The sequence below is a fragment of the Buteo buteo genome, chromosome 3 (assembly GCF_964188355.1).
Source record: "Buteo buteo chromosome 3, bButBut1.hap1.1, whole genome shotgun sequence".
NCBI lineage: Eukaryota > Metazoa > Chordata > Aves > Accipitriformes > Accipitridae > Buteo > Buteo buteo.
This window is the reverse complement of record NC_134173.1, coordinates 37,292,672-37,320,029: the sequence shown is the minus strand read 5'-3', so window position 1 is coordinate 37,320,029 and position 27,358 is coordinate 37,292,672. Positions and strand designations below refer to the sequence as shown.

The 27,358-nt window shown below is 40.5% G+C and overlaps 1 protein-coding gene across 3 annotated transcripts; it reads right to left on the bottom strand.

Annotated features, from left to right (window-relative positions):
• Window positions 1-22,939, bottom strand: UBXN2B (UBX domain protein 2B). 3 transcript variants are annotated; one of them, XM_075023330.1, is made up of 9 exons: window positions 22,784-22,939; window positions 20,571-20,671; window positions 15,211-15,282; window positions 13,489-13,648; window positions 11,820-11,897; window positions 10,317-10,426; window positions 9,721-9,858; window positions 6,100-6,261; window positions 1-134 (listed from the first exon to the last, which is right to left on the bottom strand). In XM_075023330.1, exons 1-9 carry the CDS (start codon window positions 22,904-22,906, stop codon window positions 92-94), a joined length of 987 nt encoding a protein of 328 aa, XP_074879431.1. In that variant the 5' UTR covers window positions 22,907-22,939; the 3' UTR covers window positions 1-91. The 3 variants fall into 3 exon arrangements, with proteins under 3 accessions (XP_074879431.1, XP_074879428.1, XP_074879430.1); XM_075023327.1 differs by lacking the exon at window positions 1-134 and adding an exon at window positions 2,517-4,185; XM_075023329.1 differs by lacking the exon at window positions 1-134 and adding an exon at window positions 4,235-4,381.
• Between the last annotated feature and the right edge of the window lie 4,419 nt (window positions 22,940-27,358).

Here is a 27,358-nt window from a genome sequence, read left to right as displayed (position 1 = left end):
AATTATGGTCAGAACAGGACCATTACTAAAGGAGAAGAGTTGCAAGTAAGAAGTGTAAGAAGGTGACTTCTGGTCTGTAATCTGAGCTCTGTTAATCATCTCTTTGGAGTTCAGCTGACTTTTTTTTGGAATGTCTGTAAAGAAAATATTGAAGATGTATAGTGAGGTACGTAATGTTTCCAGCTTTTAAATATGAAACATACAGCAGAATTTATTAATTATAAGTATGACTGGACAGAGGCAAAGTAAATTGCTTTCCAAAAACCAAGCCATCTTATTTTACCTTGTCTCAGTAGCAAAACCCCCCAAAATTTGATTTAATTAAAACAAATCTTACAGAAAGCCAGCATAACAGTGAGAATTAAACAAAAACCAGAAGTTAGAGAAGTTGATTTTCAAGGCTGGTTCATTCCAGTAGTTCAACTATTGAAAAACATGATTTAATTTCACTTTGAAAATAACCTGAACTGAGTTTCCAGCTTTGTACAAGCTTCTAATTCTTGTTATGCTTTTCTCTACCAAAGAGTCCTATAATACTTTTTCCCCCTCTGTGAAGTAACTGCCCACTTTAAATCATCTCATCTCTCTGTTTTCCTCCTAATAAGCTACCTGTTTTGAGCTTTTTTAAGATAAGATATTTAATCAAGCATTTCCATTGATTTTTTTGGTCCCATCTCTAAAGTCTTAAGAAGCAGGACCAGCACCATAAACAGTATCAAACTCACCAATAAAAACACAGGGATTAAAATAATCTCCCAGTCACAAAGTCAACTCTGTAAACCTCAAAGGGGTGTAAATAGTTGTGCTGCACTGTTTCCCAACTGTCACCCAACTTCTTTCCAGGGTCAGTGCTTTCCAGGCTATTAGTGTCTTTCACAGCTGGTTCCAGATTCATAACTTGACATTTGGCTGTATTAAGGATGCAATTGATCCGATTGCTACAGTTCACTAAATGTTCATCATAGTTGCCACTTCCTGTTTATCATTGCATTAATCTTTGGGTTTTCAAAGCTTATTTTCAGCTAATTGATAAGCAGCTAAGTAGTACCAGTCCTACTTTTCATCTCTTCAAGAACCCATTCCAACTATATCCATCCCATAGAAATACCACAAGCTTACTGCTTTTGGCATGCCATGAATTCAATATTTATTATTCCAAACTCTTGCTGCTCACTGTCTCATCATCTCAAACAGCACATGCCTATGCTGAGGCCTGTCAGGCTGAATCAGCATGAGCAAGGGGAAGGCGCATCTCTGTTTATTCTCCCTGCACAGAACAGTATCATTTAAAGATCATAGGAGCTTTAGCTTAGTGCAAGCGCTAAGCAGGGAGCTAGTAATACCACCTCTGAGTGCTTGCATGCTCTTCCTTGGTTCATTTAATATTGGATAGATTTTCACCAGAGTGAGAACAGCATGAGACAGCTGTTAATATATGCTAATCGTACAAGTGTGTCCAGTAGTCTGATTAAAACAGAATGTTTACAAACGTCCCAATGTGCTGCTGAAAGACAGAGAACCCCAAAAACTAATGAGTCTGATTGTGTTTATCCAGAATAAATGATTACAAAGATGGGAGTAGTGTCCAAAACCCAAAAGCACAAGTATTCGGGTCCAGAGAGATTTTCTTACGAGAAAACATTCAATTTTGCATTATTTGGCTCTGTGTGATAAAGGATTTCTGGGAAAGACAAGCAGAGGTGAAGCCTGAGCCTTTCACAAACTGCCTACAAGAGCGACAGGATTATTAACTGTATTTCACAGAAGCTAAGAGGAATTCCCAAGAAGCTCAGCAGCCTTGCTGTGAGGGAAAGATCATCATCCTCTGCAAAGTTCCTTCTCCCTTGTTTCAGTCTCCCTTCTCCCTTGTAGCCAGTCTTAACTGTGTATCCACATAGGTCTGTAGTCAAAGAATTGTTTTGTGCCAAAAATGCCAAGATGTTTGCTACGTGAGTGAGAATTTAATGTTAATAAAAGGTATGATATAAAATCATGAGACAGAAGATTCTATAAGTTTTAAAGTACTGAGAAGCAGTGAAATATTTAAACACGAGCATTGATATATTTTCTTAGTGCTTGACAAAATAATGTCAACTACTGGGACCCCTAGTTACTCTCAGCTGCTACTGAACACGAAAATTTACCAACTATTTGAAACAAAGAGATTGTGATAATATGCAGTTGTGGGTTTTGGTATGACAGCAGGGAAAAAACCCAATTTAGTTAACCACTGTTCTTCATACATCAGTGTTTAATTAATAATGTTCTTCAGAAGTAATAAGCAATGTAACTTTACCTATAATCTGAACTGAAATATGCCCAAACCACAGACTGCCCAAGATTGGTATCACGATACTGACTCTGCCCCTGCATTTATATAGAGAAGTGTTAGTATATAAAATATATGCATAGTAAGTGTCCATTCCTTTCCATTTAGGCTTAAATATTTGGCATGCAACACAACCACCACTTCATCACAACATAAATTGCAAAGAAAACAAGAAGTGTTGCCTATGGTCTTTTTAGCTTAAAACTTTAATTACTTAGCATGTGAAATGAATTATGATCAAAATCATGCAGATATTCAGATTACAAAACCAAATACTTCAAATACAATTGCACATTTAAAATTTACTCAGTCAAATATCTACTTTGAGGTAAAAATGTAAGATTAATCAAATATACTGAGCAATTATAAGCTTAGCATAAATAAATATTGATAATTTCAGAATAATCAGTGAAAACAGCATTTTTAACACATATATGGGTACAAGAAATACAGCCCATTTACCCTCCTTCAGAGTGTGATCCACTCATCTGATATAAAGCCACAAATACTATAAAACTGCATAATACTAAAGCACAGCAGCCAGTTTGCCCACAACATAAGATTCCTACCTGCATACTGCAGTGTAGGGCCAAGTTATTTGAAAAAATATATAATTTCAAATATTAAGGGGTTTAACTATACAGCTTCCAAACAAGTATAGCGAAAGCTGCACAACCAAATCCCCATTGAATATTACAAAATGCCTTTGGCCAAAAGTCCAAATATAAAGACCTGAAATCCAGGTCAAAAATACACGACCAATTAACATGTCTACTTTTGTGCATGCAAGTGACAGCATAAACAAGTTCTGTGTTTGTGCACCTTTGTGTCTTTTTGTTTGGGGTTATTTAAGTAACTGTTCATGTGAAGAATCATGTAGCTGCACAGGGTTCAACTGCATATTCAGATTCAAAGTGACCACAGGCCTACTTTCATGAAATCTAAATCACAGCATTTCTCCAGATGACAGTGGTCTCTCCCATTTCTCTAGCTTCAAGAAGAAAAAAATTCATACTTATTTTCACCACAAATAGAACAACTGGAATACAAATGTCAACAACCTATTATAGTCTGTGATAGCTGAGATTTGCATCTCCTGAACTGATTCACTCATATGAGCAACAATACGGGGAAAATTACATAAAAACTAGAATATAAATATTATACTGCACCATGAAACACTACAAACAGAATATACAAAAATTGTATTAGGGCATTAATTATCTGTCAACCTATTAAACAGAACACCTTAATATTAATACAGCTTGGAAGGTAAACATAACCTACAGGCTAAGTTTTCAAATGGCTGTTTGTCAATGCAGCATAAAACATTTCCATAGTGCAAATCTTACCAACTGTATGAAAGATACTGTCCCCAAATGCTTCTCCCCTCACCCCTCTTAAAATAATGAAGAGTCATAAAGTCATACCTCATTTCACATTTAGTACAAGATGTGTTTGAAACAAACTAACATAGGGAAGCTTAATTTTAACACTGAAAAAAGGCTGAACAATGTTGAGAAATTCAAACAAAAAAGCAAGATATGCTATAGCTGGAAGACATGAAACCCAAAAATCTGATCCATGGAAGTGGGGTAATAAAAAGACACTGCTCTTTCCTTTTTTTCATCTGTTGGAAACATATTGTATGACAAGACAGCACAGTCCCTATTTCATACCAACAACTGTAAGATTACTTTAATTGCTGAAGAATCACAGTGTTAAGTATATCTGCTTCTTGTAGTGTCAGGCTTTCATCTGTAAGCTCTTTATTTGGAAAGGTAGTCACAAGAACAAAATCAGTTGTTGCAAATGCTGGACGGGACTGGATAATGAAATCTCGAATATCCTTAATCCTGTGGAAAGGATATGGACATGAAAACTGTGTATGATTCCATTTTGACATAAATCTCTGAATATTAAGATGATCAGAGAACACAAAACCTTCTAACAGACTAAACCCTTTAATATGTCCTATTGATTTTACATTTCCATTTGATCCAGATGACTAATGGTTGCAGCCTAGAATTTTTTCTTCTTACAGAAAAAAACCTGAAAAATTAAAATGAATACTGCTTGTTTTCTCAACGGAAATAAAATTTGTAACATAGAAGTATATTGCAAACTGATACTTAACACAGAAAGTCAAGTAATTTCAACACCAACTCTCAAAAATTTCACTATTAATTAGTATATTGCAAAAAGGCTAAATTATTAATGGAAGGAAGAATCTTAAAATATATGGTGAAAGTGATGAGAAAGCAGAGGGGAATTATTAATGCACTTCAACAAGAGGTTTCTCCTACTTTCACTTGGCACTGAACTTCTGAACAATCATAAACAATCGCATCAACAGTATAACAGGAATAATTTAGTTTTATAAGACATGGATGAAAAATGAATAAGATTTTAGAGATAAAAACCTGAAAATTGAGGTTTCTCTCCTAAGACAGTAAGCTGAGAATAATTCTTTGAAGATCTATTGTAACTGATTAAATAGGCAGATTTACTGTAGCCAAATAAGCAGGGACTTCAACTTTCTATCAGTCTTCAAGGCTTATGACACAAGCCATGTGCTTTAGTAGCTGATTTTGATCATACATATGGCAAGGATAACTAAACAGATTCACATCCAAGAGAAAGTTAATAATGATTAAAATAAGCTTCTGTCAACAGATCTTTGGTTACAGATGTTACTGGGAACTTTACCACTTCTTCCCCTTCACGCAGACAGAAGAAAACCCATCATGGGTACAGAGGCTCTCAATAGGCCCTACTGTTTATCTAAGTCACTTCTCCAGCAAGTGCTGTGAAGAAAGAATCTGGCCTGTACTATCAGTGTACATTATCAGGTCTGCTAAAATATGAAAAATTATTGCTGTATCTTCCTTCCTATTGGCACCTCAGCTAAAATTGCCTCATTGTGGTCTGTGTATGTTGTCAGGTGAAGAAAGCTGCACATTGGCTCTGCCCTTATTCTGAGCCAGAAGGAAAAAAAGGAAACAGGTGAACTCACCATATAACAATATTAACATGGAATTGGGTCCATGCTAACACTACCTCCAATGCAGGATTCAAGCTCAGTTTCAGCTGTGTTCTAACACTATGGTGCAGATTCCAGATCAGGGCTGGCTTGAACCGTGCTTGCTGTGAAGCATAGGTGGAACTACTGCCCAAATCTCTGCCCTCTGCCCAAAGTTCTCTCAGCCACGTAGTGCAAAGCAGAGCTTTGCAGAACCTTGCGCTAACACAACCTCTTAGGCAAATAAATGGGGTTGGCCAAGACCATTTGTGGCAATGCCCCAACAATGTCAATAAAACTAATGGCAAGCTCTAATCAGCAAACTACTAACAGATCTAAAAAAATAGACACCTTGCAATAAAGTGCCTTCACAGTGTCATCCAAGTCAGCCACATGCTCCTCCCAAGAAGGGCCCAGGGTTGGGATGACTACATAGCAAGGTTGTCCAGATTTCAGTCACCCTAAGAACAGTTATGGCTGTTACTGTATATTTACAAATCACAGGACATAATTGGTCATAAAAATTTGTGACTTCACAGTTATCAAATATCTTGTGTTTCCATGAACAGAATTTTGCTTTTACAGTCAATTTATCAGTACATCTGTGTTATGAAAATGACACTGAGCTATACATTTCAGTTGAGCTGTATTTTCCCCTTTTTCATCTCTTGCTGATACTCATTTAGTGACAAAACACAAACTTATTGAAATAGTTATGGTTACCTGCATTGATGCAGAATCAATTTACCTGTGTGTTTGATTAAATCTTTGTATTAATCGGCTTCCATCTGCTAATCTAATTTGAATTTTAGTTGCTGGCATGGAATCATCGATCAAAACAGGTGCAGTGAGAATGGATTTCTCCTCCTCCTCTGGAGAAGAAGGTGTGCTGACTATTTCAGGTGTAAGGCTAAAGGATTGAAAAAAAAAAAAACAAACCAGATGTTACTAATGGAGTCAAACCAGAACTGAGTGATGTTTCAGTTGTCTTCTTCACTGAATGACTACCATATATAGCTAGTACAAACGAGCAACGAAAATCCTCTCAAAGTTATCTGAACTAAGTATAAACACAGGTTTTCTAACAGACACACAAATAATCCTTTAGTTTCTTGTCAATGATTGCAATATTTCATATTTATTTCTCTCATAACTGCACATATCATTACATTTGCATGATTTTAAATAGGTAATCAAGTACAAAGAGAACTATCTTTGTTTATGCTTACAGAGCATGAAATGACAGTCTTTGATACTAAGATTTAGATATCATACCTCCTGGACTATATAAAAAAAATAATCATGCACAACTATAGTGCACTAAACTGACCCAAACTGCTTTAGTAATTGCTTTCAGAAGTACTACTTTATGATTCTGGGCATCCCCCACCCTTTTAGAGCATAAATTATATTAACAGGTAATTGATATTATCACATAGTAAGCATGGAATTTTTTACATTTAGTATAAAAAGAATATAAATCTGATAGGAGAAAATTTGGCTGCTCCTTTCATTGCTTACATACCTGAAACTTCATAAGCTACCAAACCAAACAAATACGCTACACAACAGGTGTGCACATTTTCTTATACACAGAACCTCCTCTCTTCCCCACCTCTTCTCTTTAATAATCTGAGCAAGTGCTCAGGTGAAGAAGTTATTATATACAATTGTTCCCTATGTCACCCCTACTAGAGCTTACCACCTTCTCAGTTTTACTGAGCACACTTCCTCATTTTTAAAAAGATGAAATACAGATTAGAAAAAGTTAAGAATCATTTATTGAATTAAATTACTTGCAGAAGCATACCAGCAATACTTCTGGCAACCAAACATATTACATGAATAAATGCAAACATGAACAGAAACCTAGAAGTATTTACAATTCAACAGCTAATATCAAGTCAGCTGAAAAAGATGCTATAAGCCTATAATTGTTATGTGAAAAAGTTGATGATTGGCAGAGTTGAGGTCACAATACTGTTAACTCTTACTGACCAACTTAAGGTGAACAGAGATTATGCACTTTTGGACAAAGCAGTCTGAGATGTTCAGTCACAGGAATGATTTTTGGCACATTATGCATCAGTTCAATTGAATTCTACACATTAGACTTTTAACAGTATCAGCCTACCCTTGCACCGGGACAGCAAATGAAACAGAACCAGGTGTAAGCTTTCTGAAATCACTATATTTTTTTTTTTTTTTTTTTTTACTACATATATGAGCTTTATATTGTAGTTGGAGATGACACTAGAATTGAAGGAAGTGAGGGCTTCCAACCAGAGGTTAAAAGTTGAGCCTCTCCTCTCCCACAATCCAGGCTTTGCAGTATTATTTCATCTAGGGGAGCATGTGGAATTTCTCTGGTGGTTTGCTTTTAAAAAACAGCTCCTACTATAGATTTTTGCAGCATCATTTGAAGTTTTAATCAAATCCTAGTAGAAGTTGAGAGATTTTGATACAACTTATTGCTCATTTATTTTGATCAAACTAAAAAAGTTAGTTTATCAAATTATTTCTCTTTCTTAAAGCTAACAGACTTGCCTTGTATAACTTACAATGAGTGACTGTTAACAAGGCTGTATTTCAGGACAGTATTTCTGCTGCTTCATTCCAGAAAAAATATATGGAAGTTACCCCCATATAAAAATACTTTCCATCTGCATTAAGTCAGGCATCAGCCATATTGCTGCAATAGCATCTCCTATTCCCTTTGTGATGATCCCAGCAGTAAAAGACAACATGTACTACAGCTAAGCCAGAGCAGAGTGTATCCTTACTGGCCAATACCACATTATAACTAAGTTCTCTGCCTGTTCCTTGCTAAACGAGGAACAATTTATTTGGGTCTGCTTCCTCTATCCAGAGATTTTCTCATGAAGTTTTAAAGTATTAATCACCTTTCAGCCTCCTTTGCTCCCATTTTAAACACAGCTGAATTAAAAAAAAAAATTATAGGCAAAATTATGTGCAAGAACAGGCAGAGAAATCTCATAGTCACAACAAAGCACAAAGCAGCTAGCAAATCTATGAGCAGTTTCAACAGAGGACTAAGACTTAACTTTTTTTAAGATTATATATAAACTTTCATGATTACTGGTGACTCTGAAATCAGGGGTGAGACTTGTGGCACAGAATAAGTTTATCTTGCTTTTGTCATCTGATTAGTTTCTCCAACAGTCTCCTAATTGATTAAATCCAGCTTTTGAAATAGATATGAACACAGAACAGAAAACCTAGCATTTTTTACTGTATTGGACTTGCATGGCAAGGTTTTGGTAGGGGGGGGGGGGGGGCTACAGGGGTAACTTCTGTGAGAAGCTGCTAGAAGCTTCCCCTATGTCCAACAGAGCAAATGACAGTCAGCTCCAAGACAGACCCGCTGCTGGCCAAGGCCGAGCCCATCAGCAATAGCGACAGCCTCTGGGCTAACATATTTAAGGAGGGAAAAAAGTTGCTGTGCAAGAGAAACTGCAGCCAGAGAGAGAAGTGAGAACATGTGAGAGGAACAACCCTGCAGACCCCCAGGTCAGTGAAGAAGGAGGGGGAGGAGATGCTCCAGGCGCCGGAGCAGAGATTCCCCTGCAGCCCGTGGGGAAGACCATGGTGAGGCAGGTTGTCCCCCTGCAGCCCACGGAAGTCCATGGCGGAGCAGATATCCACCTGCAGCCCATGGAGGACCCCACAACAGAGCAGGCTCCTGGCAGGACCTGCGGATCCAGGAAGAGAGGAGCCCACACTGGAGCAGGTTTTCTGGCAGGACTTGTGACCCCGTGGGGGACCCACGCTGGAGCAGTCTGTGCCTGAAGGACTGCAACCCATGGAAGGGACCCAATGCTGGAGCAGTTCGTGAAGAACTGCAGCCCATGGGAAGGACCCACATTGGAGAAGTTCATGGAGGACTGTCTCCTGTGGGAGGGACCCCATGCTGGAGCAGGGAAAGAGTGTGAGGAGTCCTGCCCCTGAGGAGGAAGGAGCAGCAGAGACAACATGTGATGAATGGATTGTAACCCCCATTCCCTGTCCCCCTGTGCCACGGGGGGGGGGGGGGGGGGGGATAGGTAGAGAATTGGGGAGTGAAGCTGTGCCCGGGAAGAAGGGAGGGGTGGGGGGAAGGTGTTTTAAGATTTGGTTTTATTTCTTATTATCCTACCCTGGTTTGATTGGCAATAAATTAAGTTAATTTTCCCCAAGTTGAGTCTGTTTTGCCTGTGATGGTAATTGGTTGAGTGATGTCTCCCTGTCCTTATCTCAACCCATGAGTCTTTTGTTATATTTTTCTCTCCACTGCCCAGTTGAGGAGGGGGAATGATAGAGCGGCTGTGTGGTGCTTAGTTGCTGGCTGGGGTTAAACCATGACATTTACCTTCCAAGTTTTTGCCCTTCACCACTGAAAGCTTTGAATCGCAGTCTAGGCTTCACATATTCCTGTTCTTGGTGGTCTTCCATATCCAAATTAACCTGGCCACCATGAACAAGTCGCTGCAGTTCCACAGGAATTTCCCTTAATTACAAAAACAAAAGTTTCCCAATTACATTCTGAACTGCAATACAAAACTACACAAAAACCTTACACAGTACAATATAAGTTGATACTATTAGTATGTTTACTTTAACAGTCATAGACATCCAATTGTTTTATGAACTGATTTCATCCTAAAGGAAGAAAAAAAACCAGTGAGCTGACAGTCAAAACCTAAACCATACTGACAGTCAAAACCTAGAATGAGCTAACAAAACACGTGAAACTAAAAGCTGTCTGTAACAAGTAACATTCGGAGTTAAACCACCAAAAGGAACCAAAAATTTTTAAATGCCCTATGCATGATGACAAATACAGAATATATTTTATAGGTGCAGGCAGAGAAGCAGCCTGGAGCTTTTAATCATTATAAACATGCGGAGAAACCATTTTTCTTCACTTGAAAGACATACCTCAAAAAAGTTGCCATTCTAACTTACCCTCTTTTAACAGACTCAAGAAACTGAGCATTTGTTGGGTCTGAATAGGATCTCAACTCCCCATCATCTAAACTGAAGCCATTCCTCCACAGTTTCAGCAAAATTTGAACCTATGAAGTAAAAACAGCAAAATAAAAAAACAAGTGAAGATAGACAAATAAGGTATTTCAATTTCATACAGATTAGTTACACAATTTTTGATCTATACTTAAAAGAGTTTGTAACAGACTACAAACAAGAATGCAAATGACAAGAGCACTGCACTCTAATTATCATTGTTAGAATCCGTTAAAAAAAGCAAACAATAGTTATAGACTACCATCTACTTCAAGACCACTTTTATACTTGGGGAAAAAGAATCTCTTAACCTGCTATCCATGACATAACAGATAATACAGTGACTGTGTAGTGATCTTCACAGTGTTCCAATTACTTTCAAAACCAGTAAATGTTTATTGTTGATAAATTAAGAAATAAATCTATAAAATTACAAATTACTGCTGATACATCAGTTACAGTGAAAACTACTCTTTCCTCAAATTATTACATACTGTGCTCCAGTAAAGTTAATACTAGCTCCATTCAGTTCAAATGCTGAGAATCCTGGAAACTAGCCTCCTTCACTCCTTTCTTATTTTGCTGTGTGCCTGTATGTTCAGCCAGAGCCTTTCACCTTCAGAGCCTGCACCTCTCTTCCCTGCAACTGCCTTGCAGCCCAGCACAATCAGGCTTCCCTAGCCAGTAAAACTGACCTTCCCTTAGAAAACTATCCCTTCCCCCAGTCATGCTAACCCCACTGCAACAGGCTTCTGGCTCAGTACAACTGGCTGTTACTTAGAGGGTAGAAGGATTACTTTAGAGGGTAGAAGGCAGCAGCTCCTGGTGTGACGTGATAGCACCCCCCCAGCCTGAACCACATCCTTTGGCCTCACTCATTTCTTGGTTTTATTTTAGATAAGCTTAACATTTGCTCTAGCCATTCACACAAGTGGCAAAGTGTAGAGAACTTTGTTTTTCCTCGGCCTCTCCCTCACTTCCTGCTTTTTAAGTGAGAGGAAAGAAAGGCCAGACAATTTTCAAAAGGCCTCTAACCTGCTGCTTCACCATTCCTAGAATACACCCATGCCCTCCAGTTTGAGACTGGCTACTTTGCAAGCCACAACAAGAAACAATTCCTAACCTAAGAGGATTAAAATATTAGCATAGCTAAGAGAATGCAGAACAACAGCTGGAGGAAAGTAACTGAAAAGAATGTCTGCTAAGAATTTCAAACTAATTTACATCAGAAAATTCCATAATGGAGGCCTTAGGGGTACAGAACGAATGTCTGTCCTCTGTGGACACTTTTACTTTAACAATTTCTACTTAACACATACCTAATATTTAGATATTAGTTTTTCCTCATAGACATAGTTACAGTAATACTGGCATTTCAAGCTGTAAACATGATTAAGCAGGTATCTCTTGGAGATTCTGTTTCCTGCTATTCAGAATTTTACTTACATCCTGATTTTCTCCATATATATATTCAGAGTGCTTTTGTGATGAGTCACCCAATCTATATCCACCACCAGAAAATGACTGGAAAAAAAAAATACATAGAAAAGCTTATTGAAATAAGTATCTGAAACAGTTTATTAAAATTCTTACCTAGGTGCAAATAAAAGCATCAGCAAGCTTGCTTCTGTGATAAAAAGCAAATTCACTGTTCTAACTTGTATATTTTCTAAGTGGAAAATTATACCTAGTAACCATAATCAGGCTAAGCAGGTTTTAAGTGATGCATTTCAGTTTCTAATCTGTATACTTTTTCAAACATTAGAATCATAGAATAGTTTGGGTTGGAAGGGACCTTTCAAGGTCAACTAGTCCAACGTGCCTGCAACGAGCAGGGACATCTTCAACTAGAACAAGTTGCTCAGGACCCTGTACAACCTGACCTTGAAGGTTTCCAAGGATGGGGCATCTACCACCTCTCCGGGCAACCCATTCCACTGTTTCACCACCCTCATCATAAAAAATGTCTTCCTTATATCTAGTCTGAATCTACCCTCTTTTACTTTAAACCCATCACCCCTTGCCCCATCACTACAGGCCCTGCTTAAAAGTTTGTCCCCATCTTCCTTACGAGCCACCTTTAAGTATTGAGAGGCTGCAATAAGGTCTCCCCGGAGCCTCCTCTTCTCCAGGCTGAACAACCCCAACTCTCTCAGCCTGCCCTCACAGGAGAGGTGTTCCATTCCTCTGATCATTTTTGAGGACCTCCTCTAGACTCGCTCCAACAGGTCCATGTCTTTCCTGTGCTGAGGACTCCAGAGAGCTGGACACAGCACTCCAGGTGGGGTCTCACCAGAGCAGAGGAGAGGGGCAGAATCACCTCCCTCGATCTGCTGGCCACGTTTCTTTTGATACAGCCCAGGATACGGTTGGCTTGCTGGGCTGTGAGCGCACCTTGTTGGCTCATGTCCAGTTCTGCATCCATCATTCCCCCCAAGTCCCTCTCCACAGGGCCGCTCTCAATCCCTGCATCCCCCAGCCTGTATTGATACCGGGGTTTGCCCCGACCCATGTGCAGGACCTTGCACTTGGCCTTGCTGAACCTCATGAGATTCACACGGGCCCAGTTCCTCAGCTTGTCCACGTCCCTCTGGATGGCATCCCGACCATCAGGCATGTCAACTGTACCACTCAGCTTGGTGTCATCTGCAAACTTGCTGAGGGTGCACTCGATCCCACTGTCTATGTCATTGATGAAGATATTAAACAGTACTGGTCCCAGTATGGACCCCTGAGGGACACCACTTGTCACAGATCTCCATCGATACATTGAGCCTTTGACCACTACCCTCTAGTAGTAATTCAGCAGGTAAGAGATATTGATTTGGGATGCAACTGCAGGTTTGGTTTTTGGTTTTTTTAAAATAAATTTTAATTAAAAATAAAGCAAGCAATTCCATTTCAGGTTGAATTCTAATGACTTCGCCTGAAATTGTGTGGCTCCTCCCCACTTTATTTTCTAGAGCAAACTATCTGAGCACAGATAACACACAACAGTGTTGATCAAATCCTCTGTTATTCGCAAACCACAAAAAGGTGTATTCACTCTCATGTGGTTATATAAGTTTCAGAGAGACTAATGTAAATAGAGATCAAAGTATCCTTTAACTTTTACCTTAGCTTTACTTAAGTCACCAGATGCTCTTGAGGCTTCATCTAACGGGACAGCTCCATGTTCTTTTGCTTCCTTGAAGAGTTCAGCAACAATTTTACTTGGATTATTAGAAGCCCCAGAAATCTGTAATCCTCTATATTCTGAGTCGCCTGAATAAAATCTTTAAAATAGTAATGTTCATAAGCAACAATGCTTTAAATGACAATTATAATTTTCCTCTTCTCATCAAAAGAAAAAATATTAACGAATAAAGAGCAAAGTTTGGCACAAGACCTCGTCATTCAGAACACAGAAATGTTCCACTTGGTTCTGACCTTCCCAGCAATCCAAGCAACGCTACTCCAAAGACATTTCACTAACAAAACTACCAAGATGCCTTCTGGAACAGACCCCAGAGGTTAGGTGCCAAGGCCATATGTTTAAGGGAACACAGTCCTGATGCAGCCGTGGCTTTGTATACCTCATCTTATGTGGATGCCACCTGCTCCCAGAAAGACCAAGTTCCTTGGGGTGTCCCGTGTATGGGATTGTGCCTGGGCTGGTTAGAATACAGATCCACAACTCAGACCACCTTGGCAGAACAAGTGTAAAACTGTTGTTGGAAAACCTGAACAGTGCCACCATTTGATCTTTTAATTTACAGAAGTAGTATACTTCCATTCCTGCCAATATCAGAAATTGAAAGTTTTTAATAAAATTAATGAATGTTTCAAGGCATTTTAAAATCTGCAGAAACTGCTGTGAAAACTAATTTGTGTTCTTTTTCTTCAACACAGCCCCGTTTCTAGCTCTTGAAGATGAAAGGTTAAACCACAAATAATTCTGCAGAAAACTGTATCTGATTATGAAAATCAAAATATTCCTTGAGGATTATCTTGAGAAAGGTGCTATAAATCTCTAAACACCAACAGAATAGATGCTGTAAAAAAATCTGTATATAAATACAAAACCTGGCAAACCTGAGTGTTTTGTCCTTGATTACAAGAAGTGTTAAAAACTGATAAAATAAGTGCTTCCTACTTTCCTGAACTTTTTCACTTAACCACTTGGGGCAAGGCAAATCAAATAATCCACATGAAACTGTCTATCAGGCGAATGACTTCAAAATGCTGTTGATCTTACCATATATTACAATTACTCCAAAACAGTAGTGGGTATGAAGGTGCTGTACAATCGTACTGCTTTTATGGTGTCACATAACTGTCAATCCCTTCGTATCATCTCTCCTTTGTATGTAAATCTGTATTTATTAACCCACTTGCCATTTATATGGAAAAATCATTAATTATTAGATTTAAAAGAATGATAGTGGTAAGGAGAGAAAACAAGAATTCTCATAAGAATTAGTATTCAAGAAAGAAGGGAAGTACTCAAATATTTGAGTAATGGATACACAGAACAATTCAGGATATTTGAGAAAAGTCAAAAAAGCTTTTGAGTCCAAACGTAAGTTACAACCTTTACATTCATACAGTTACATGTTAAGGCATCTACAGGTCCTAGATCGCTACAGCCAGATTCCACCAAATATAGTTTTACTACAGCAGTGTACATCTAACACTATAACAAGTCACATAGCGTCTCTGTAGTTACTTGCTCTTTGCAGGATAGACTTAGCTCACAGGCATTTGAAAAACAGGGGAGAGCAAAGTGTGAACGTCACAAAAAAACCCAGTTACTTTCACAATTGTTAAACGATTTGTTTGTTTGTTTTAAAAATACCTTTGGTTTTCTTTGTCATCGCTCATGCTTCTCTCTGGTTTTCTCAACCTTCTAAGAGAATCAATTTTAAGACTGCCAAGAGAATAAAAGAAAACATTTGAAGATGACTGGTACATACACTTCACTAAATACTTTATATCTAACTTCTGAAACTACTTCTTTTTCAAAAACTAAGGATATCAAGCTGTTTGGGTTTTTTTGTTCTCACCATACTTTTTTTTTTTGCCAAAGTACATAGCCATATATGCTTCTCAGTGAATAAGCAGAAAAGGACACATGTATGGCAGAGTCATTTTGCAGTAGCAGTTGGACTAGATGATCATTGTAGGTCCCTTCCAACTGAACTATTCTATTCTAGCATAGGTTATGCAGAATTCTGCTTAATGCCACTGGTGGTCCCACAGATAACACAGCTAATATGCAAGCTTAACAGCTGTTTCAGAATCCAGCTTACCAGAATTAATTACACTTCAAATTCTTTCCACATTTTAGCTGGTTTTGTCAAAAGGTAAGTTCCCTAGTGAAGTCAACATTGGCTTTCCTTGATGTCCTGGAGTCCCTGTGTACAAGGACCCTAAAAACTAAATAGCAGTAGTTCTCAGTTCTATTTTACGTAATTTTAAGTATATGTTGAATGACAATGTTGCAAAGACTTTCAAAATATTATTAAAATGTAGAATCAGATTCTGTTTTATGATAGGGACAGATCAATAAGCTACCTCAAGACAAGCTAGTGTTGTTAGCTTGCAAAATGCCACAAAAAGCTGTACAGATGTATACTCTTATCCTGTAGTACTTGATGATAAAATTCATTAACGCAAGATGATTATGAGGTAGCTGACTACCAAAGGATAAGAACATGCATACAATCTGCTACATGAATAATGGCAGATCACCAGTTCAGATTTAGGCAATTTGTCTGATTACTATACCTTTGAAATCAAAGTGTAGCAGAGCAGGCCATCACTTTTTTAAGTATCAGTGTTGATAAAACAATGTAATTCTATATCCCAGTGAAGGATCTCCTTACTACTTTCTCAGAAAAAAAATGTATTGTTATGGACTTAGGTCACAGGCACTAGAAACGCTTTAATCTCTTCTATTTTCTTCCTTTGGCACGTGGTCTGTTTTGTGGGGCTTGTATTTTTGTGCCAAAAGTCTCAAGTTTCTTAAAGGAGCTTACACAACATGACAGCATATATAATATGGCATTTATTCCAACAGGGCCCAGAGACATTCTTCTATACATTCTTTCAAACTCCTTAGGGCAGAGAGGAGGGTGCACAGCAAGCTCACTACCCTGGACTTCAGGAGAGCAGACTTTGGCCTCTTTGGGGATCTACTTGGTAGAGTACCATGGAATAAAGCCCTGGAGGGAAAACAGGCCCAAGAAAGCTGGTTAATATCCAAGGATCACCTCCTCTAAGATCAGGAGCGAAGCATCCCAACAAAGAGGATGTCAGGCAAAAATGCCAGGAGGCACGCGTGGATGAACAAGGAGCTCCTGGACAAACTCAAACACAAACAGGAAGCCTACAGAGGGTGGAAGCAAGGACAAGTAGCCTGGGAGAAACACAGAGAAATTGTCCGAGCAGCCAGGGATCAAGATAGAAAAACTAAAGCCCTGATGGAATGAAATCTGGCCAGGGATGTCAAGGGCAACAAGAAAAGCTTCAATAGGTACATCGGTGATAAAAGGAAGACTAGGGAAAACATGGTCTCTCTCCAGAAGGAAATGGGAGACCTGGTCACCCGGGACATGAAGAAGGCTGAGGTACTCAAAGACTTTTTTGCCTCAGTCTTCACCGGCACATGCTCCAACCATACCACCCAAGACGCAGAAGGCAAAGCCAGGGACTGGGAGAATGAAGACCTGCCCACTGTAGGAGTAGATCTGGTTCAAGACCATCTAAGGAACATAAGGGTGCACAAGTCCATGGGACCTGATGAGATGCATCTGCAGGTCCTGAAGGAACTGGTGAATGAAGCGGCTAAGCCACTATCCATCATGTTTGAGAAGTCGTGGCAGTCCAGTGAAGTTCCCACTGAGTGGAAAAGGGGAAACATAACCCCCATTTTTAAAAAGGGAAAAAAGGAAGACCCAGGAAACTACAGGCCAGCCAGTCTCACCTCTGTGCCCAGCAAGATCATGGAGCAGATCTTCCTGGAAACTATGCTATAGCACATGGAAAATAAGGAGGTTACTGGTGACAGCCAACATGGTTTCACTAAGGGCAAATCCTGCCTAACAAATTTGGTGGCCTTCTATGACAGGGTTACAGCACTGCTGGATAAGGGAAGAGCAACTGATGTCATCTGCCTGGACTTCTGCAAAGCATGTGACACCGTCCCACATGACATCCTTACCTCTAAATTGGAGAGATATGGATTTGACAGATGGACCACTCAGTGGATAAGGAATTGGCTGGATGGTCGCACTCAAAGAGTTGCGGTCAATGGCTCGATGTCCAAGTGGAGACCAGTAACGAGTGGCATTCCTCAGGGGTCAGTATTGGGACCGGCGCTGTTTAACATCTGTGTTGGTGACATGGCCAGTGGGATTGAGTGCACCCTCAGCAAGTTTGCTGATGACACCAAGCTCCGTGGTGCGGACAACATGCTGGAGGGAAGCAATGCCATCCAGAGGGACCTTGACAGGCTTGAGAGGTGGGCCTGTGTGAACCTCATGAAGTTCAACAAGGCCAAGGGCAAGGTCCTGCACATGGGTCGGGGCAATCCCAAGCACAAATACAGGCTGGGCAGAGAATGGATTGAGAGCAGCCCTGAGGAGAAGGACTTGGGGGTGTTGGTTGACGAGAACTTCCACATGACCCAGTAACGTGCGCTTGCAGTCCAGAAAGCCAACTGTATCCTGCACTGCATCAAAACAAGTGTGACCAGCAGGTCAAGGGAGGTGATTCTCCCCCTCTACTCCACTCTTGTGAGACCTCACCTGGAGTACTGCGTTCAGCTCTGGGGCACCCAACATAAAAAGGACGTGGACCTGTTGGAGCGAGTCCAGAGGAGGGCCATGAAAATGCGCAGAGAGCTGGAGCACCTCTCCTATGAGGACAGGCTGAGAGAGTCGGGGTTGTTCAGCCTGGAGAAGAGAAGGCTCCAGGGAGACCTTATAGCAGCTTTCCAGTACCTAAAGGGGCCTACAAGAAAGCTGGAGAGGGACTTTTTACAAGGGCATGTAATGATGGGACAAGGGGTAATGGCTTTAAACTGAAAGAGGGTAGATGTAGATTAGATGTCAGGAAGAAATTCTTTACTGTGAGGGTGGTGAGGCACTGGAACAGGTTGCCCAAAGAGGTTGTGGATGCCCCATCCCTGGAAGTGTTCAAGGCCAGGTTGGATGGGGCTTTGAGCAACCTGGTCTAGTGGAAGATGCCTCTGCCCATGGCAGGGGGGTGGAACTAGATGATCTTTAAGGTCCCTTCCAACCCAAACCATCCTATAATTCTATACCTGCACTTGTGAAAGGCAAGCCGAGTAGGTGACTTCAAGAGCAGCACTATGTTTCCTTGTAATTAATACACTGCTTACCTGAGAGCAAACTGAAGTCTACTAAAAGAAAAATCTCATTTTGGATACCATGCAAATAGCAGCCATCCCTTCTTTCTCAGACAGATTCCAGTATGATTGCCAGCAAAGAGCAAGTGTTTGCCAACAGCTATCACACTGAAGTATCTGAGATACTGTATTGCAGTTTTTCCTTCAGTTGGAGTGGAAAACTGTAACTTCATGGTATGTATTGGTAAATTGAGGTGTTCGCTTTATTTGTTTATAAACTGTGTTCTATGTAGCCAATTAGTCAACTTAAGTGGTTTCACCAAAACAAACAAAAAACCTCACCAAAAAAGCTATTATTTTTCAAGTGTCACATAGTGTGCTAAAATCCCTCTTCCTGAAGATCTGCATTTGCAGATACACTTCAAGCATGGCTCTGGTGACTAAGATCTTTTCTGCTGCTTAACCTCCTTTAAAACAGAGATCCATATTGGCAGCAATGATTAAAAGACAAACCAAATACAGGACTTGTTATGGCATCACTGACAGTAAAGATTTAAAGACTTCTCTTCTTTAAAAACAATTTAAATAAAAATTAAAAACTGGCAAGATTTCTTTATAAAAAATTTAAAACTATAATGAATCTTCAAATGCTAAGTGAAATGCAAACACTGCAGGCCAGCAAAAGTTGGATATATATATAGATACATGTCTTTCCTTCCACCTGCCAAACCCAGACAAATTCAATAAGAAGCCCTTCTTATTTCTCTCACCCCATAGGAGCCTCCTAATGAACTTACTAATAATTTTTCAAATTAATATTTGTCTCATCAGGTACTGACGTAAGTACAATACTCAAAGCAGCTCACTTGTCAAGTTTCACACAAACTACTGATTTGCTGAATTTTGAAGAAGCAAAGAACTGCAGTATTTTTCTGATACAGCAAAATTCCAAATTCTGTCTGTGTAAACAAAGAGCAACACTGCATTTCACTTATAGCATCTGAATCTTATCTTACCTGAAGTGGGTTTAAAGAGTGTCCTGGTTTCAGCTGGGATAGAGTTAATTGTCTTCCTAGTAGCTGGTACAGTACTATGTTTTGAGTTCAGTATGTGAAGAATGTTGATAACACATTGATGTTTTCAGTGGATGCTAAGTAGTGTTTAGACTATAGTCAAGGATTTTTCGGCTTCTCATGCCCAGCCAGCGAGAAACTGGGAGGGACACAAGAGGTTGGGAGGGCACACAGCCAGGGCAGCTGACCCGAAGTGGCCAACTGGGTATTCCATACCATGTGATGTCACATCTAGTATATAAACTGGGGGGAGTGGGGGCTGGGGGGATTGCTGCTCAGGGACTAACTGGGCATCAATTGGCGGGCGGGCAGTGAGCAACTGCACTGTGCATAATTTGTATATTCCAATCCTTTTATTATTACTGCTGTCATTTTATTAGTGTTATCATTAACATTATTAGTTTCTTCTTTTCTATTAAACCATTCTTATCTCAACCCATTAGTTTTACTTCTTTTCCTGATTTTCTCCCCCATCCCACTGGGTGGCGGGGAGTGAGTGAGCGGCTGTATGGTGCTTAGTTGCTGGCTGGGGTTAAACCACAACAAAGAGTTTTGGAATACCATACAGCACAAAGGCTCCTAAATAAATACAATTTAAAAAGCATTCTGAGAAGACACAGACTATGCATTATTACAGGAATTCACAATTCTGGATTATGAACTGGTATAGATTGCTTTTTATACAAGGAGGATATCAAGCAAACGTGACAAATTTTTGTGAGCTAAACAGTACCTATTCAACACATTTCAGAAGTACAAAGCATGTCTTACCTGTGTGATACTTTTGTGTTACTGATCTTTGTAGTTGTTGGTTTGTCAGGACACGACGACTGCCTTTTAGCTTCATCTTCATATAACTCTGCCAAGGCCAACTGTAGGAAACAGAGCTCTTTTTAGAAGTCTATAACTCTAGAACTACATGTAGAACAGAAATAAGACAAAAACTAATGGTAAATGCGCACATCACCAGAAAATTAGAAACATCAACATGAGAAACCCCAACTACTTCTCTAAATTCAACTTCCTTTCTGCTTTATGAAAAAAAACCCACGATGCTTAATGCCATTGTGACTTGGAACTCGTACTCTGCTGCCATTTGGTTCACACTGCTTCACTAGCTACATTCAGCCTGTATTAGATTCAGAATCACAAGAAAATATACACACATATATATTAAGCATCATCTTATTAATGTTAACAAGTTGAAGTAAAGTTGCTAGGTAACTCTGATAAGACTAGGAAACAAATAATAAATTTTACAAATATTTTACACAGAAATGGAAAAAGCATAACTCAAATAAGCTTGTACTGGAATTAAGAACCAATCCAGTCTTTCTGGCTTCTTGAACTCAAGACATGGTTGCAAATACTTAAAAAAAAACGTTTTTCCCAAAGGCTCCCCAGATGCTGCCATTATCACTGGGAAGTTCATTTTTAGGCACATCTAACGTCATTTTTAGCAATCTCACTTTTGTCCTGAATAATAGTCTGTTTGTCAAATCATCCTTCATTTCAACCCCAAACCATTTTGCTCACACTATGCAATTGATATTAATATTTTTACCATACACACCAGAATAGGTACTAGGCTACAATTTCATTACAGTTTTATGTAGAAGAAATACACATTCAAATAAAATGAAACATCATCTGCCCTTCAAAACACAATGCCATGAACACAGGATATTAATCCCACATTATTGTGAGGCATTTTTTGCATGGGAAAAATACCATCTGAGGAATTATATACCCAGTAAGAAAATTAAACTGAGTAACAAGACAGCTCAAGAAAAGCACTGAAGACCTCCATTCTATTTGAGGATACAAGCAAGTATCTTTCAGCTATGTAAAGCTGATGGGGTAAGTCATAGACAACAAATCCATAAGCAGACACTAAAAGGAACAGGCAAAGATCTACCCTGCACCACCCCTAATCCAAAGACTGAGGGATGCTGAGGGAGTGTAAAAGGGTATGGTTACCAGGCTTCTTTGCTTTCCTCATGCTGCATCTCTTATGGTGCCACGACAAACCAAGTACCGAGCTGGATGGATGGATGGTCAGCTACTCTGACCCAGGAGAGTAATTCTTTGTTTTTTAACATTTTATCAATAATCATCTACCCGAAATGCCTGTCTGCTTCAGTTGACTAACTAAGGACCTTATGAATCAAAAGTATTAACACAGATTTTATTAGTGTGACATGTAGTAGCAAAAAATCTACAAAGATCCCATATAGTAACGAAGAAAAAAAGAAAACTATATCCATCTTTCTCTGCTAAGTATGTAGAATTAAATAAAACAGGGGCAGTTTCAGTTACTAAAAGTTTCACCTGTTTTCCAATCAATTTGTTGCTACAACATTTTGAACCTTCATACAGTTTCAGTGTCACACACAAAAAAGGGATACTGCTAAAAGTGTTTGCCATCCAGCGCTGAAGTATCTATGCCGAGTTACATTTGTGATTGCACACTGACAACTTCCCCCGTGTAAAACCTGGGAAAAGATCTTGTCCTTAGTCTTACACCACATTTGCGAAGACTGACGTTTTCATGCGGGAAGGGACACTCCTACCAAGTAATCAGGAAATACAATAGCGCCAAAATAACTTGAAGTACAGTTAAAAGCCAGCTACTGAAGTGTCGGCAGAGCCCTCCCAGTTCCCTGCAGAGCTGACCCACCACACACGCTGGCCACCCACCGTTTCCTAATCCTCTTTCAGGGGCGTCCTTCCCTTCCCAGCCTCCAAAGGAGGGGAAAAAGGAAAGAGAAGACGACGACAGCCTCCGCTCAGAGGCCCAGCCCTGCCTGGCTGCACCGGGGCAGCCCCGACATGCAACGAGCGGGGCTGGGGAGCGGCGCAGCGCCCGCTCCCCTCAGGGCCGGCCTGGGGGAAGGCCGGGGGCGCCCCCGAGGGGACGCGGCACTCCGCCCCGCTCGGCCCGGCCCACAGAGGGAGCGGGACGCCCATCTCCACCCGCTCACCTGCAAATCCCGGGCGCTGGGCGGACGGCCTACGCTCCGGGGCTGCCGATCCCTCCGGCCGCCGCCGGCCGGCGCGGACACTTCCCCTTCCTGCTGCGCGGGAGCGGCCCCGCCGTCCGACATCTTCCGAAGGCGGTGGCGGCGGCAGCCGAGGGGCGGGGCGGGGCGGGGCCAGCGCCGCGAGGCACTTCCGCCGCCAGCGGCGGCTGCCGTGGCAACGGGAGGGGACGGGCCGGCGTTGCCCCGCCCACCGGGCCGTTTCCATGGGGACGGCGGGGGCCTGCCACCGCCGAGGGAGCTGGCCCCAGGGGGGTCTCGTCAGTCAGTCAGTCAGGGGTCGTGTCAGTCAGTCAGTCAGTCGGTCGGTCGGTCGGTCGGTCGGTCGGTAGGTAGGTCGGTCTGAGCGCCCTCAGCCTCCCTTGCCCCGGAGGGAAACCGTGTGTGCGCGTCCCCTCGGCCAGCGGAGGCCCAGCCGCGTCCCTCCCAGCGGGCGCGCAGGGGAGGGTGGGTTTGGCCGTGGCCGCCTCTCAGCATCTGGCAGTGGAGGAGGACTGTTGTCCACTGACAGGCCTGGGCCGGCCTGGGCCTTGCTGGAGACGGGCAGACTTCGCTTCATGCTGTCAGCCCAATGGCCAGAGTGGGAATTTCGCAGTCTATTTTTACATGCAAGGCTCTCTGCAGAACTGTAAAGTACCATTGATGATGGCTAAAACCAAACAGGCTTGTTCACTTAAATGCTTAAGGAAACTTGCAGGAGAAAGGGATATCAGCCTGGCAGATGGTGACTCTGAGCGCTCAAAGTGGTGGCTGATGGGTACCAAAACACCAGGCAGGTGGGTTTAAAAAGTGTGAGATTTGGGGTTCTTTCTGACTCTTAAATATTGAGGATTAAAAACTTTTTCTGAATGTGGAAGTTGAGTTTGTCACGTTAATCTTATGGGATGAGATGCTCTGGAACAGTGAAAAAATGCTAGCTATTTTGTAATAATTTTGTAGTCAGGTATCAAACTTTAGTCTGTCAGAAACTAAAACTAAAAACTTAGAAGTCAAAACTTACTTAACAATCTCTGCAACCTGTGGGTTCACCACGGCCAGAAACTATGTGCCCACCCAGTTGCTTGCTCATTCCCCACCAGTGGGACGGGGGAGAGAATCAGAAGGCCAAAAGCCAAAACCTCCTGGGTCAAGATAAAGACAGTTTAATAGGTAAGACAGTTGAATAGGTAAAGCAAACCTGCATACACAAACAAAGCAAAATGAGGAATTAATTCACTACTTCCTGTGGGCAGGCAGGTGTTTAGCTGCTCTCTGAAAAGCTGGGCTCCATCACACTTAACCGTTACTTGGGGAGACAAATGCCATAACCACGAGTGTCCCACCTTCCTCCTTTCCCTGAGCTTTTATTGCTGAGCGTCAGGTTGTATGGTATGCAATATCCCTTGATTAGTTCGGGTCAGCTGTCCCAGCTGTGTCCCCCACCAGCTTCTTGCTCACCCCCAGCCTGCTCACTGCAAGGGCAGAGTGGGAAAATGAAAACCTGGATGCTGTGCAAGGACTTCAGCAATAGCCAAAGCACCGGTGTGTTATCAACGCTGTTTTAGTCACAAATCCAAACCATGGCACTTATGGGCTGCTATGAAGAAAATTAACTCCATTCCAGCCAGACCCAGTAGAATAAACTATTGAAATTTTGGTTGAATATGTTATGTGCTATTCTGCAGTAAAATAAAGAAATGGGTGCTATAGGTAAGACCTGGCATGACCCTAAATGTTTAAAAGTGGACGTTTTCTGTTTCCCAGGAATAAACATAACATAAAGAAAGAAAGAAGTCAGTGAAATAAATCCTTAAAATAAATCCTCAGCAGACATTAGTATTTGCCATTTGGATTATAGGGCAAGACATTGTGGCAACCAGGCTGACTGCAAACATTATATTCTTTGATATAAACCGAGGGCTTTTAAATATAATGGGAAAAAAGTATGGATAATACTACAAAGAGGAATCAATAGATTGGGTTCCAATTCAATATTTCATCATATCATGGATCCATAGTACCTGCACACAAATAAATCACTGCCCTAAGTGAGGTCCATTGAGCTGACAACCACTTGAAAAGTTTTGTAATCTGGTGAATACCAAGTGATTTCAGTGATCAGTTGGCTGCTTGGAATTTCACCTGGAACTGCGGACTGACAGCTAAAATTACTGACCGTCCGACATTCACACACAATGCTCAGTTACCCCCAACTGAGCCACACGGGGGGACTCTGGTGACTGAGACTTGAATGTTGAACTTAAATACTGTGAAGCTGCAGCTGGAATAGCCACTAGCCATCCTCAGTTGTTTCCAGTGCCATTCAGTTCAAACACCCACCGCTCTCTGTAATCAATCTATCTAGACCCTGTTGATGCTAGCTTACATTTCAGAAATGCTGGGAACGGTGGTTAATGGAGCTGGGGTCACATGGGACCTTTTAAGCCAGACTATTAAACTGTGCGCTTATGTTCGTGCTTTCATAGTCAGCCAAACCCTCAGCAAACACACGGACAGAACGATCTGCTCCAGCCCACAAACAACAGGGAAAAAAATGTGGTCTGCTACCCAGATCCATCCAAAGGGTCAATGCTACCTGCTCTACACTGGTGACAATATTGTTCTTACGGAAAATGTAGATATGAATTATTTTTTCTGCAGAACTTTTTTGGGTCTTTGACAAAGACGAACAGCACCACTGAGAATATATATGTGTATATATAAAAAAAAAAAACATTGCTTATATAGTACATTTCATGTAGCTCCCACATTCTCAACTTTATATGCTGATCATGTAAGCTTGCAAAGAATTCTTACTCTTTGCTTTATTTAGGAAAAAAACAAACACTGAATAGAAATGAGATCTCCCTTCAGTTGGCTCCTGTGCTTGAAGCCTTCATATGATGACTATGTCAAGAATAAAAATCTAGTCACGTGTTGTTTCCTTCAGCCTTTCTTGGATTGATACATAGTATGCAGCTGTTGTCAAAGTGAAAATGTCCTGTGGTGATACAGATTGAATTATCAGAGAGGATGTCTAAACTGTAATTGCTTTATAAGCCAGATAACTTTATTATCAAATCAGTTTTTTATAATTAGGTGTCCCATATTTTGACAGATGTATCTTCCCTAAATATTGGCATTACTCCTGTCTGTCTTTCTCTGTGATTGCCTCCTCTTTGGTTAAGGCTGCCAACAATGTTTCAAGAGATCACCTGAATACAGATTAACATATAATTTTTTTCTCAGTGAAATTTATATAGTGGCAGACATCTGGAAATTTAAATCTGTCTATCCGAAGCAGTCATTTTGATTTGCATAACATTATTATTGTGACCAATATTTTCTCACACAGCTACAGATTTAAAACAGTTAATTACTATCTGACAGATCTAGTTCCTTAATTAAAATTGGTCCTGTATTTTTCTTTATGTCTGAAATACTCTTGAATTATCCTGAATATTTTCTTCCTGGAGATTAAAACTAGCAGCATTTACAGTCTTCTATTTGGGAGTAACACAGATAATGGACAACAAGTCTCATTTTCAAAATCTCACTACAGTTGGTGCTGTCCAGAAGTAAATATATAACTAAAATGCAAGTAAAAAATAATAAGAAACAATTATTGAAACTCCCCCCCTCCACCCCATTTTGGATATAACTTAAGAGAGAAGAAAAGGGAAGAATAAAGTTACAATAAAGGTAGAATTAATACTAATTTTCTTAGAAAGACATTTAAAACAAAAGCATTGTAGAGGCTTTAAAAAGAGTGATCAGGAGAGGGATAGACAATAAAATTTGTATTTTTACGTTTATAAATATTAAGGAACAAACAGTGTAATGGGCTTGGAGGCTGAGATAGAGACCTGAAACCTGACGTGAGTAAATGCTTATTGGACCGAGGCTGAATAAGACAGGTGATATAGTGCCAGGCCTTTGAACTTCAAGGACTGGTGTTGCCAAATTAAATTTATGGTCTAAACAAAAACAGCACAAAAATTTAAGATACGAGGCAATTACGGATTTTCACACTGTGATTACCCCAAACTTCAGGAACATATGGGAGACCTTTTTATCTACTAGGCAACTTATAAACTTGGAAGGTAATTTTCTATAACTTACAAAACAAGAATGCAAGTATCTTCAAAAAATAAATAAGAAATATATATTTAAAGTTACAAAAGTCTTGGGGTTGAGAGAGAGAGAAACCAGAGAGTTTAATTAGTTACTTAGTTACAGTACATTGCTTAACATGGTTTACCTGGCAGCTTGTAATCTGCATGCTGTCTGTGGGATCTTCTGTCCAATCTGCTACCTTTTTCTTGGAGGAGATAGAGAATAACTGTTTGGATTGTGCTTACTTGTCAAACACCTATTTCTGTTCTTCAAGGAAAAGCGTCCTGTCTTCAGTACTCTGAATACAGAGTATTCAGAAAGGTCTGTCAACAATGTTCCTAGATAAAAAGGGTTCAAAGGAAGACATCTTCTGGCAGAACCAGGACAACTGTTGATATTTTGATGTGGTTTTTATGGGAGTTC

Bases quoted from the DNA above. Each gene is read 5' to 3' on its own strand.
- UBXN2B (XM_075023327.1), bottom strand. From the start codon at position 22,906: ATGTCGGACGGCGGGGCCGCTCCCGCGCAGCAGGAAGGGGAAGTGTCC. The intron at 20,672-22,783 runs GTGAGCGGGTGG...TGTTTCCTACAG, and splicing joins CCAGCGCCCGGGATTTGCAG to TTGGCCTTGGCAGAGTTATA. The intron at 9,859-10,316 runs GTAAGTTAGAAT...TTTGTAATTAAG, and splicing joins CTTGAGTCTGTTAAAAGAGG to GGAAATTCCTGTGGAACTGC.